The sequence below is a fragment of the Perca flavescens genome, chromosome 11, assembly GCF_004354835.1.
Source record: "Perca flavescens isolate YP-PL-M2 chromosome 11, PFLA_1.0, whole genome shotgun sequence".
NCBI lineage: Eukaryota > Metazoa > Chordata > Actinopteri > Perciformes > Percidae > Perca > Perca flavescens.
Window position 1 is genome coordinate 18654210 of NC_041341.1, and position 12755 is coordinate 18666964.

The 12755-nt window shown below is 44.6% G+C and overlaps 1 protein-coding gene across 1 annotated transcript in view; it reads right to left on the minus strand.

Annotated features, from left to right (window-relative positions):
• Positions 1-12755, minus strand: part of igsf3 (immunoglobulin superfamily, member 3) — a 71221-nt gene that overhangs the window by 10892 nt on the left and 47574 nt on the right. Inside the window, exons 4-6 of the mRNA XM_028591261.1 lie at positions 10887-11273; positions 8103-8510; positions 4342-4767 (exon numbers count right to left, since the gene is read on the minus strand). Coding sequence (XP_028447062.1) covers positions 4342-4767; positions 8103-8510; positions 10887-11273 — 1221 coding nt within the window. The remainder of the gene's footprint in view (positions 1-4341; positions 4768-8102; positions 8511-10886; positions 11274-12755) is intronic.

Genomic DNA, 12755 nt, shown 5'->3' on the forward strand with positions numbered 1-12755 from the left:
AGCAGGACACAACACGCGCACGCGCACACACACACACACACACACACACGCGCGCGTGAGATGGAGAGACACAACACATCTCACACATCTCATTGCGTCTTTAGATTGGGCTGAAGAAGGAAATGAGGCCCGTGTTATGCACAAGAGATAGTGTAAGGGTTTGCCCTTGTGAGGAAGAAGATGCAGATGCAGGAAAGGAGCCTGACCTTGAATGTCTGAAACAGGCGTGATTAATCAAATATCTTATGAAATTATTTTCTGTTTCAGTGCACCCCTCAAAGGCTCTTCATTAATCACCCATTACGATCCTGTGTATTCATGTGTGTGTGTGTGTGTATGCAACAGACGAGCAAGTATACTCTGATTATTTGTATATTGTATACTGTAAGTAGTAGAAGCAAGTTGTGTGTTGCAGACATACAGGCAGCCCATATACGGAGTGCTGCCTTAGGTGAGCTTGTGGGCAAACTCAAACTATATCCACTGCAGCTGAAAACAGGGCACAGAAAACATTTACAACCCTGACATGAACGATAACACTGTGATAAAGTCGCTATTGTGTGCAAACAAGCACAGCTGCCATATCCTATTATTTATGAAATACTGACAATGGTGAAGAAGCTATTTGAAGAAAAATGTAAACATAATGGAGAGAATTATGAGGAGGAGAGAGGCAGGGCATTATAAAATATTGAAAAAGCACAGGAGTGAGAAAGAAGCTGGGGGCGGGCGGGGAGGGAAACATGCAGCTAAGTGAGAGTGAAGGGGAAAAAAGACATTAAAAGAGACTTATGGGGAGAGTGAGAACAAAATGTAGAAAGACAGAGATGGAGCGGGAGCGAGAAAGGGAGACATGAGGGTGACAGGACTTAATGAAGATAGACAGCTTCTATCCATGCCCCGATAAGCAGGAATCTCCAATCACCGCAGTGACGCCATTGCTTATGCCAGCATATAAGGTAGACCAGGATAAAGAAGCAGAAAGTAGGAGGCATATATCCTCTAACTCAAAGTGCACCCACAAGAGAGTAAAACAAGAGAGGAGGATAATAATAAAGCAAAAAAGGAATTCATTCCTGCGTCGTGATGTTTGATCATGTGAGTGAAAGGTAGCCAGGCAAGCGTAGGTGTGTGAGGAGAGATGAGGAGAAACTCTAAGTGGGGCACCCCCCCCTCCCCTCCACTCTAGCTAAGCCAATAACCAGACAGTCTTAATATCCCACTCCTCATGCCAGACACACATGCACAAATGTGCACATGCACACACTCAAATGATGAGAAAAATGTCTTCAACTCCCAAAACCATCATTAATCTTAACTCCGGTTCTATTAGGGAAGATTCAGCATAATTAGTTTTGTGTGTTTTATGTGTGTGCGTGTGCATGCGTGCACATGCGCGCGCGCGCGTGTGTGTGTGTGTGTGTGTGTGTGTGTGTGAAATGAAGAGTGTGTTTTTGTGTGTGTGTAGTTTGAGTTATGAGTAGATGATATTAGATTGTGTTGTAGAGACTGAGGCTTCCCTGGTGATCTGCCAAGCTGAACATGTGTTTGCCATTATTGCATTTCAGACAGAGACAAAAAGAAAACTCAATCAGGTTAAATCTAATATTACAGTATGTGGAACTGTATACCACATGTTTATGGGTTTTTTGTGTGCGTTTGTGGAGATCCTCCGCTGTGAGGGTTAATACTGAATCGTGTTCTATCATAAAACAATTACACTTTTGCTCTGGGAGGTAACCCCCTTCTCCCCCAGTGTGTATGTACTGCATGTTTGTGTGTACCTGAGTATGACGGTGTTTATGCTCCAGTGTGTGAAGTGGTTCTCTGGATGAAGTCTGTGGTGGGTAATTCCAACACAAGGCTGCCCTCACAATGAAGATAAAAATATTGTAAGTGTGTATGTGCATATGCAGATATGGTGGTAAACCTCTCTAATATGACCCATAGGACTTGGACAGAGGCAATGTGCTGCTAATGCAATATGGAACAGGAAGTAGGCCTGGCTGGGTCTGCAGACACCTCACTAGTTTGACAGAATGTCACGCTGACCGGCTGACTGATTCTGTGTGGGTTTGGTCCTGCTTTTATCTACATCCAGCATCCGACAACTTCGCTTCTGCTAATCCAAGATGCATGGATGTTGGATGAAGGGCACTTATTTGCATGCTAGTTTTCACTCTCCGCTTTTGAAGTTCTCCAATAATTTAATGAGGAGCGTTAGGCACATGCACTCATCTTTCTTCTGAATACAAGATGGTGGTGAAATGGACCATCAGAAACCTGAGAGAAACCGTTCTACTGTTGTGTCACGCAGTATCAGGGGAGAGGGAGGCTTCTGTATATATGCAGAGTAAGCATATGGAAGCTCTCAGAGGAACATCACAAGAAACACAGTTGCAGGGGCATTCATGCAAGAACTTCGACATTCAACACAAGCATGTATGTGCACACATAATGCTGGTGAGGCAGCTCATACATATTGAGCAGGTACCTCTGGAAGAATGATGTAAAGTCTCAATTATGAATCTGGTCAAATGCTGTGTTTGCTCACACCTCATTACACACACTCCCCTTTATCCCACTTCTTTGAGGGAGGGACTGCAAATGCCAGCTGCTCATTTAGCCAGGAGTGGTTAACATTTAGGAAAACAGGGAGGAAAAAGCAGATGGGGAGGAGAGGCGTAAGGCAAAGAGACATCCTACATGCTGACAAATGAATCATCGGTCTAAATGAAGGTCTGACTGCACAATAAAAAAAAAAAAAAAAAAAAAAAAAAAAACAACACAGGAGGTGGAGGAGACGAATGCAGCATGACCGGGCCCAAGCCGCATCTCTGCAACCAATGAGATAAAGGACTTACTTACTCGCCCTCCCCTGTAAGATAGTGCCCTTACACACAGAATGATTGCACCGTTATGGTTACTGATTGACTTTCAGTTGGCAACTGATCACATCATCATGGTTACTGATGGCATTACCAAGGTAACTGATCACTTTGTCATGGAGACACTGATAGAAAAAAAGAGCAGAAGGAGAACCCGGTATTTTTTCCCCTGCAAAATGTGTGTGCGTGTGTGTGTCCTTTTTCAGGTTAAGGATAAACAATGTAAACTGCACACTGGTGGGCAGGGAAGGTAAATGAGCATTCAGGATGATAAGTCGATCTCCAAACAAGTCTTGAAGGGCCCAGGGACACTGTGTGTGTTCTGCGTGAATGGTTAAGGTCAGAGCACAGTCAGTAAAAGCACCTTCTCTGAACCAGGTGCTTCTGTATGCGTGTGTGTTTACATCAGTTTGAATTTGTGTGCATATCTAGATCAATAGCCGCAGGGAATGAGAGACTATATCTACTGTATATGTGACTACATTCCACTGCCTCAATTTAAAAGTGTTATTGATCACCACAGTCTGCCTCTAAATCTCAATAAAGTATCTTACTTATCCTCACCTAAACATGGAATGGGCCTTCAGGCTGGCAAAGACACAAGCTTGCACATATCTATTCACACATTGCTCATGGTCACAAACATAATGTTCCAGAAAAACATTTGGCATTTCAGAAGTTGAAAACATTTTTCTCATCCCGCCCACATACCTTACTCATATTCCTCCCGCCAAATCTAAGAAAATCTGGACCCCATTTGTACTTCAGGTACCATATTCCTTTACTGGACTGCTTTGAAGGCCAGACCACAATGTTTTCTCAGCAGGGTGAGTATTTGCCTCAGGCACATTCACCTGAATAAATGAAGTATCATACTGTTGAGGCACAGCAGACTGGGCTAAATTGGACCTGTGTGTGTGTGTGTGTTGTTTGTGTTGAGCCACTATTTGGGCTGTGTCTGAATGGGTTTTGCTCCATGTATGTGTGGAGCACAGGGGGCCAATGAGGGAGATGTAGACAGTTTAATGCCTCCGCTGAGGAAAAAGGTTCAAGGACAGATCGCTCACTCTCTTTATCACACTTTCTCACTCTCTCGGCCCTTTGCTTGCCTCTCTTCTACCTTTTTCACACAGTTTTTGCTCTCTTACTGTGGGTTATTTAGCAATAAATTTACTGTGCTCTATTAGAAGACCCCATCCTGCCCCACACACACACACACACACACACACACACACACACACACACACACACACACACCATTAGTGGCTAAACCAGAGACTACGAGCAATTAGAGCAGGCAGACATCCTCTAAGCTCTGCAGAATTCACTCATTGTGTATGCGTGTGAGTGTGCATCTGAATTTGTGTTTTTGTGTTTATCCCTGTTTGTGTGTTAGTCTATGTCCCTTCTACTTAGGTGTGTGTGTGCCTGGCAAGCAGCCATGCAGCTTTACCTGGCTGTAGGACACTGATGCCAAGCAGGTTGGAAGTGCGGTTGGCTACTCTGCTCCAGCTGTTGTCGTAGTTCCTCCTCCACAGGACGGCTGTACACTGGTACTTGCCCGCTTCGCGACGCCCAGCCCTGGTCACCGACAACCGGAAGTTGGTGTTGGAGTGTGAGCGGTCCACTGTGGTGCGGGTACCCAGCCCTAGCAGCTGCTCCCCCCACTGCAGCGTGCCCTCGCGGGTGAAAGTCACCAGGTCTTTGAACTCTCCCTGATCCTGGTCGCCAGATTCTGGGCCAGCCGGCATGAAGCGCCAGGTCACGGAGGTTGGGACACGAGGGTTGTGACGAGGCTTGACCAGGCACAGGAGGTCAAAGGAGTCTCCAAAGGTAACAGATGGTGTCCGTGATGAGGCCGACACCATGAAGGAGGACTCTAGATGGTGGAAGAAGTGGAGGGAGAATGTTAGAAAAAATGGCCTTTTATTTGATGATAAATGATGAAACATGGAGTACCGCTGATTGCATTTTATAGCACAACACAGCCTGGGTGTGTGATTGAGTCTGTTCTATAAAAGCTTAAAGTTCAGTGAATAATACAGTTCATAATCGTTTCCAAGAAGGAACTTTCCTTTTAACCCTTGTGTTGACTTCGGGTCACATTGACCCTTTTTCAATTTTTGTTTTATATCAGAAAATATGGGACGTAGAAATAAGCGCTGAAAATGTGTAGAAGAAAAACAATTTAAAACGTTGGAAAAAAGGACACAAGGGTTAAGCATGGCCACCAAGAGGAACAAAGTCCCCTGCTGGTACAAATACAGACAGCATTTACTTGAAGTGCACTGCCTAATCATTAAGCGCCTGAAGACAGCCATTTAGCCAGGCATGTGTATGTACCCCTGTGAATGTGTATAAGTTGGGTGCTTGACTGTGTGAGCGCGCCTCAAAATTAATGGGTGATGCAACAAAGAAAGCCGAGGGGAGAGATTTCCTCTAAGCGCCGATGTTCGATCTATGCCCAACTCCTAGCCAAGTCTAAACTATCCTCATTAAACTAGAAACGGTGAGCCAACTCCATATGTTATTGCCAAGATATCTCTACACTGGAGAGCAAGGGAGTCACAAGAGAGAAACTCCATGGCCCTTTAACAACCTGGCCCTGCTGTGCCTATTTCAGGGCATTTCAATGAATGTGAATAACTGAGCTTGAATATGACAAAGATGGTCACACACGGATAAAATAAAAGACAGAGGGAGGTGGAATGGAGAGATGTTGATGAAGTCTGACTTTTGCCAGATCAGACAATTCATTTTCTTGAGACTTTCCAGATTTCTCCATTATGTTCTTGTCAACAGCCAAGTCTCTTTCTCCCTGTCCCTCACCCTCTCTGCTGCTCTGACAGCATGACCCACGCTGTCCTTCAGGGTGTGTAATCAATGGCTTTCTGTCCAGACATGGCTACGGCTGGGACAGCTGCCTGGGGATGTAATTCTTTAATAGACAATAATTCTCCCCTCTCACTCTTTCATTCTCCCTGTGACCCTCTTCCATCCATCCATTTCTCCCTCACTGCATGCCTCTGTGACAGAAAAGAGGATTTCACGCTGATCAGTTGTTTTCCATACATCTCTGTCTTTTTGTTTGTGTGAATGTGCATGACTGTGTTTGTTTCGTTGACTGTAAAAAGTGCTTGTAGTTGAGTGTGAAACTACTATACACTGGCGTGTGTGTGTGTGTGTGTGTGTGTGTTTGTGTATAATAGGCTTCTCACTTATACACCCCAGACACCCTTAAGTCAATCAGCTGGAAACAAGACTCTCTACCAAGCATCTTTGTCTTCACCGTGGCAACAACAACACAAGGCACCCAGAGAACATTCCTCTCCCATCTCCTTTAGGTCTTGTCAGCGAGCACAAGGAGTCCATATGGCTATGATTTAAATGAAGGTACAGTCACCATATATAATATCTTGAGCTTCAGCCTATGGAACAGTGCACTCATAGGACAGGTTAGTGTGAAGCACAATCTGAAATCAGAAGGAAACTGGGGCACAAGTTTTGTTGCTTTTATTCATTAGGTGCAAGAACTAAAGAAGTAAGGAACAAAACTAGAGGAGAAAAAAAGCTGTACACAGGGAAAAAGTTATCTATCTGGACAGCAGGTTTAGGTTCAATAAAACTGAAGTTGGAAGCTATAGTGAGAAAAACAAGGACCAAAATCTGAGATGAAGTAAAACACACTGACCGTCACACAACAGCGCACATTTAAAAAAGCCTTTGATCAACAAGCATAGAGGAGAAGGAGAGGAGATGTCGTAGAGTGTAATAGAAGAGAGATGAGCAGCTTCAGACTTCTATTCCCTGATTTGCATAATGTGTCCCTTGTTCCTCAAACTAATGTTTCTGTTGTGGCCCGAACTTAACAAATGGCCACTTAAAAACTGACATCTCTTCTCTGCAGCACGGCTGTGTGCTGCTGCAGGGAGCTAATCCGTTGGTTGTGTGTGTGTGTGTGTGTGTGTGTGTGTGTGTGTGTGTGTGTGTGTGTGTGTGTGTGTGTGTGTGTGTGTGTGTGTGTGTGTCTGTATGTGTATGTATTGAGCACAGTCCTACTGGTCTGCCAGCTCCTTACTGCTCCGCTCCAGTGGCTTCCTCAGGCTGTACGGAGGATGTTCAGCTTAACTCAGCACTGACAGAGGAGACCCACAGACTGTGAAACACATTGCCGCTGCATTTCCATTCTAATAACTCTGGCTAATCCATATGGGTGTGTGAGTGAGTGTGTGTGCATCTATGATGGGTGTCACAGAAGCACTGCTCTTGAGGTGTGGCAGGTGGTGTGAGAGTGTTTGTGTGACAAAATAGCTCTTTCCCCTGAGCGGTGCATGAATAAACCATGGTGTATTCCACTATGTGGACTGCATGTTCTGCCTGCGCCATTGATCAGTCTTTAGCAAACCACAAACCATGTGCCCGTTTTTGATTTGGAGCGCATGTGTGCAGACACAGTCTTGTAAGAGGGTTTACATGCCTTACCATGTGTGCAGATGGTATTTTCAATAGGGAGGCTGCCCTGGACTCTACATTTTACTTACATGCACATATTAATGTGTAGAATAAGCAGCTTACAGGTGTAGTACATTTTCTGTAGTTAACATTTAACCTTGCCTGGAAATAATAGTATAGCAGGATAAGCAGTGTGGTCGATATGCTCAAGGATATTTAAACCTGTAACAAACTCAGCTGCTGCTGAACTTGAACATACAGACTTAGCATGTGCAGGTGGATTACAATTTATTAACACAGCATGAGAGCCGTGTAGTTTGCAATGTACAGATAACATATGCAGCCTGATCACTACTGGATACTCTGTCCCTTTTATCCATATAGCCCATTTTTTGTTGTTGGTTTTGGACTATTTAAAGTGAAACAATGTGCTATTTTATGTTATTTTCTGCAGAGTTATGTTTAGTATGTAGGATACTTAATTAGAAAATCATACATACATATGTTTATCATTCAAATTTACCAGATTGTTCACACTTAAACCACAACAAAATAACGAATCCACAAGCACTTGAACAGAAACTGTTGAAATTATTTATCAGAAATGAGTTAGAAAGTAAAATTATATTTCCACTGTGTTTCACTCTGGCCAGCAGGGGGCTGCAGCCCCCACAGCACCCTCCTCCCCACAGTGTGCCTTACTTACTTTGCAGGATCGGAATATAAACTATATTGAGGTTAGAATAGGTTGCAGTAACTTACCAACAGTCTTGACGGTGACTGTCTTGCTGGTTGACTTCTCTCCTATCTTCTCCCAGTTTAGCTCTGGTTCAGTGCCGGTCTGAAGCCACTCAGTGGCTGTGCAGCGGTACTGGCCCTCATCCCCAGGTAAGGCATTATACAGGGACAGAGAGAATGTGTCGGCTCGCACTTTCTCCACACGTATCTCCCCGTAGCTGGAGCGCTCTCTGTAAGAGGGGCTGTGCCATACAGTGCCCTCCCGATCGACGGAGGCCACCTCCAGGGCTGGTCCAGTCGCCTGCTTGTCTGTCCACTGCCAGACAACAGACAGGGGGCCAGTAGTGGAGTGGATCGAGCAGATCAACTGGATAACATCGCCCTCTAGGACCTCCGACGAGTTGCTAAACAATAACACTGTGATGTTGCTCTCTGTGAACAAGACAAAAGAAAGAGAGAGAGAGAGACATGTAAGTCAGCATGTGTAGAGATGGGGCACATGAAAGGAGTTCCTTAAAATCTCAACTCCTCATGCTGAATCCCAGAGACAACAAGAATTCCACTTTCTGTGTTAAAACAACAGAGGGCACAGGAGGCCAGGGGCAATAAAACAAACTGCTGAGCCTGTTCCCCAGAGGACAGTATCACACAGTCCTGTGCAAGTGCTGTGCATGTGTGTTTGGATGCTTGACTGTGTGCATGCAAGTGAGAGGACCATAGTGTGGTTTGAACTGGCCTCGGGCACATCAGAGTGACAGCCAGAGCTGTGGCCCTGGTGAGTTGAGATTCTCTTTCTGAACCCTGTGTGGCTTGTTGACCAAGTCCACACGGGCACAGAAACGAAGGCACAGATCACAGGGCTCAGCGGCACTTCAGAAAGAGGAGGAGGAGGATAAAAGTCTTTACTGGCTCTTCTCTGTTTTTCTCTCTCTCTTTCTCAACACTTCAACGTCCATCAAACATCATGAAGCTCTGGTTGACCCAAAAGCTCTCTTAGCTGTGCAGGGTCTGCGCTTCGGTTTCTTGGGGATGTGGCTTAAGGTGACTTTTTTTTCTTTTTTCTCCCCCTTAGGCCAAGCTCTGCTGCTGCCCTCTCAGCTTGCCAGCCCTCCTAATAAGCATCAGCTCTCTGGGAATATGGAATAAACTGGCTTCTTACTTCTATCACGCTCAAATGAACAAAGGGAAAAGCCTTCATCCTTTTCAACTTCCTTCCTGGCTTTTATTTGAACTGCTTGAGATTTTTTTCCACAGCTAAGAACATTGTATGCCATCACTTTTTTTAGTTATACAAGTAGATACATACATCCTCCTTCCTATAAAATTGTCTGGTTTCTGGAAAGCTTTGTCTTTCTTTAACTTTCCCTTTTCCAGCTTTTTAGAACTTTATTCTTTTATTTTTCACATTTCCCCATACCAGCTTTTTCTTCCGTTTTTTGAACCGCAGAATACATTTCCTTTCTATAATAGTATATCCCCTCTCTTTTTTGCACTCGTCCTTTCTATCTGTATGGCAGAGATTCAGTGTGGCATGTAAGTTCTCTCTCCGTTGGTCATTGGAAAAGTAATCTAATCCATCAACACTGATTTGTCATAAGTGTTTACCTCTGTTTTTCCTTTGCTGTCACTTCTGCCTGCCTCTGACTCATCAACTTTAACCCCTGTTGCATCCTATTACCAACTCTCACCAAATCCCCCTAATTACAGTGATGAAGTACATCTTGAAATTGCATGTGTGTGAGAAAGCAGGCATAAGAGAACAGTTTGTACATGCCTGCCTGACCACTTCTGCTGTATTTCATGGAAGTTCTCCTCCAATAACCATGGCAATTATCCTGTGTAAACCCAATAAACATATTTTATAGGGCATTAAGGTCTTTTGTTGGAAAAACAAAACCTCCCATACTGAGAGGTTCCCTGGAGACTGCTGCAGGCTCAGGGCCATTGTTCCGACCTGATTTAGCAGGGGGTGCAAAGCGGTCAGAATAAGATAGCGCTGGCTGCTTGAGAGGAGATACTACTGTGGTTATTATTATGTTTTATTATGCTGGTAGCAGCTGGCTCCACACACTGTTTCAGTCCAAAGAGACATGGATGTATAGTATAGTAAGAAGAGGGAATGAAGCAAATGACCCAAACTGGTTGAGGGGCGTTTTCCTGCTGCCTTTGAGATGAAGAAACATTTGACTGGAATGACTGTAAATTTGCATCGATCAGCTGCAAGCCTGACGCAACCCCACCGGCCAGCCCTGCTTAACCTGGCAGAAGAGGTCTGCGCCAGCAGAACACATTAATTTTGCCTGGGGAACCACTTAGAGGGCCCTGGAGAGCTAGGCGCCTTTCTCTGCTTCTTTTCTTTCTCCACGCTTTAATTTCATGGCTGTTAGCTCAGCCTCCTTGAGTCTGGACTCTTCTGCTCTCCATTATCCTACTATAGTGCCTCCCCCCTTCCCTCCCATCTAAGCCAAGGAAATGGGAAGGACCATAATGCTGCATAACCATCCCTTAGCAATCCACTCAGAACAGAAAATACATCAGGAACAAGAGTAGCATTATCCTTTCCCCTCCAACTCCCAGTTAACAATAGAGTTTGTGCAGCTATCTGTTATAGGCCACCTTGGGAAAGAGAAAGGGGGAAACAGAGAGAGAGAAATAGGGAGAGAGGCTGGAGAGGAGCACAGCATAACACTCCATACTGCCTACATGAAGATAAAACTGTTATTATGAGAAGCTCATCGTTCTTAGTGTAATTGACAACTAAGGACAGAACAACTAAGCCAGTGGCCTCGTGAACAGAGTATTACTCACTGAGCGGCTGGACTGTGATCTGGACATTGCGGGACCTCTTGCTGCGGTCGATGAAGTCTCCCGTGGGCGTCTTCTCCCGCTCTGTCACGCGACAGATGTATTTCCCAGCATCTTCGGGGTGTAGGTGCTGCAGTTTGAGAAGGTGCACGTTGGCGCTCTCTTTACGTACTGTCATGTGGCCAGCCGCCTCACGGTCGACATAATCGGGGCCCAGGACAGGCACGGCACTGGGGCCCACCACGGCCACCGGTGAGCTGCTGAAGACCCACGACACCGAGAAGAAGCGCTCTGGGACATTCTGGGCCTCAATGGTGCAGCGAAGCTCCAGCGGCTCACCGGCCGTGAAGGACCGTCGCTCCGTGCTCACCTGGATGCTGAAGTCACGATCTGAGTAAAAAAGATGGGGGAAAACAGAGGGAACAATCAAGGTTAAAGTGAAATTAAGCAGAACAATCAGAAATGTGGTCAGGTGGCTGCAAAAAAACTTATGGGAGAAAACTCAGCGAAATAACTTCGATATACAGTATGAAACAAAAAATAAAATCCCCTTTTGAATGTTGCACATCATTGTGGCTTAGTAAGATAAGAGTTGTATTCAATACCAGTAAATCTACAAAACCCTTGAATACAGCACTAGATTTTAAACAAAGCAGCAGAATGGAAAACGCGTAGGTGTGGGGGAGATCTTTTCAAAGTGATATTTGTTACATTCCCAAACAACTTTTCTCTGATGTTTAAAACAAGACTGATGTCTAAAAGTGAGCTCCAATTGAAATGCACAACACTGCTTTCTGTCCTAATATCCACAGTCTAAATTGGCATGCTGAAAGAGAAAGTGAGAAGATTGAGGGGGTAGTGGGTGGTAGATGTGGAGGTAAAGGTGGTCAAGGATAGGTGGGGGCAATACAATAACAATAAGTTAGTGAGAGAGAGAGAGAGAGAGAGAGAGAGAGAGAGAGAGAGAGAGAGAGAGAGAGCGAGAGAGAGAGAGAGAGAGGGAGGGAGGGGGAGATGGATTAAGGGAGTGAATATAAACTAGAGGCTTGAGGTCACACAGTGCATCACTCCAGTAAAGCGCTGATCTTTCAGAGAGCTATGCTCTCTCTCCCCCCTTGGTTTCACCTTTGCAATAAAAAAAACACATCTAATTAAAGTTCTCTTCAGCAGTCTGAAACAGAGTCAGGCGCTTTCCTCCTCCTGCACAGTCTAAGACAGAACGGACAAAGTAAACACTGCTAGTACTAGCTCTTCCACTTGGCCACATTGCGCTTGTTGTCTGCGCATGAGCGGTTGTGCTTGTTGAGTACAGTTCTATTCGCTGTATTCATTTCCAGATGATGAGCACGGTGTGTATCAGAGACTGCTGCTTTGCCTCTCAGTAAGGTGGTAGCCCGAGCTGTGATTACAGAGACTTTAAACAGTCTTCCTGAGAAACACACTCATGTGGAAAAGTTAAAAGCCTGCTGTTGTTATAGAGCTGGTTATGCAGGGGAACCTTATAATGGAGAGGGATATTGTTTACACATACACGCACATATTGAATGCACACACATACTAAAAATTTATATACACACATTTATAGTAACATACAGACTTGTGAACTGGAATGCTAAGCCCCTTTTATTAAAAGACAAGCAGCATACAGTATAAATCACAGTAGTGCAGGAAGGCATGTGTAACTTGTGCTAAAACAATCATCAATCAATAAACATTAAAATAATGAATACATTTTTATTTTTCTGTTTTTAAATCACTGTAAATTGAATATCTTTGGATGATGAAAATAAACATTACTTGCAGCAGTAGTGCACATATGCATGCACATAATGGCATAGGGGAGAAGCGAAAAGCCTACAGATTCCTTGCTGC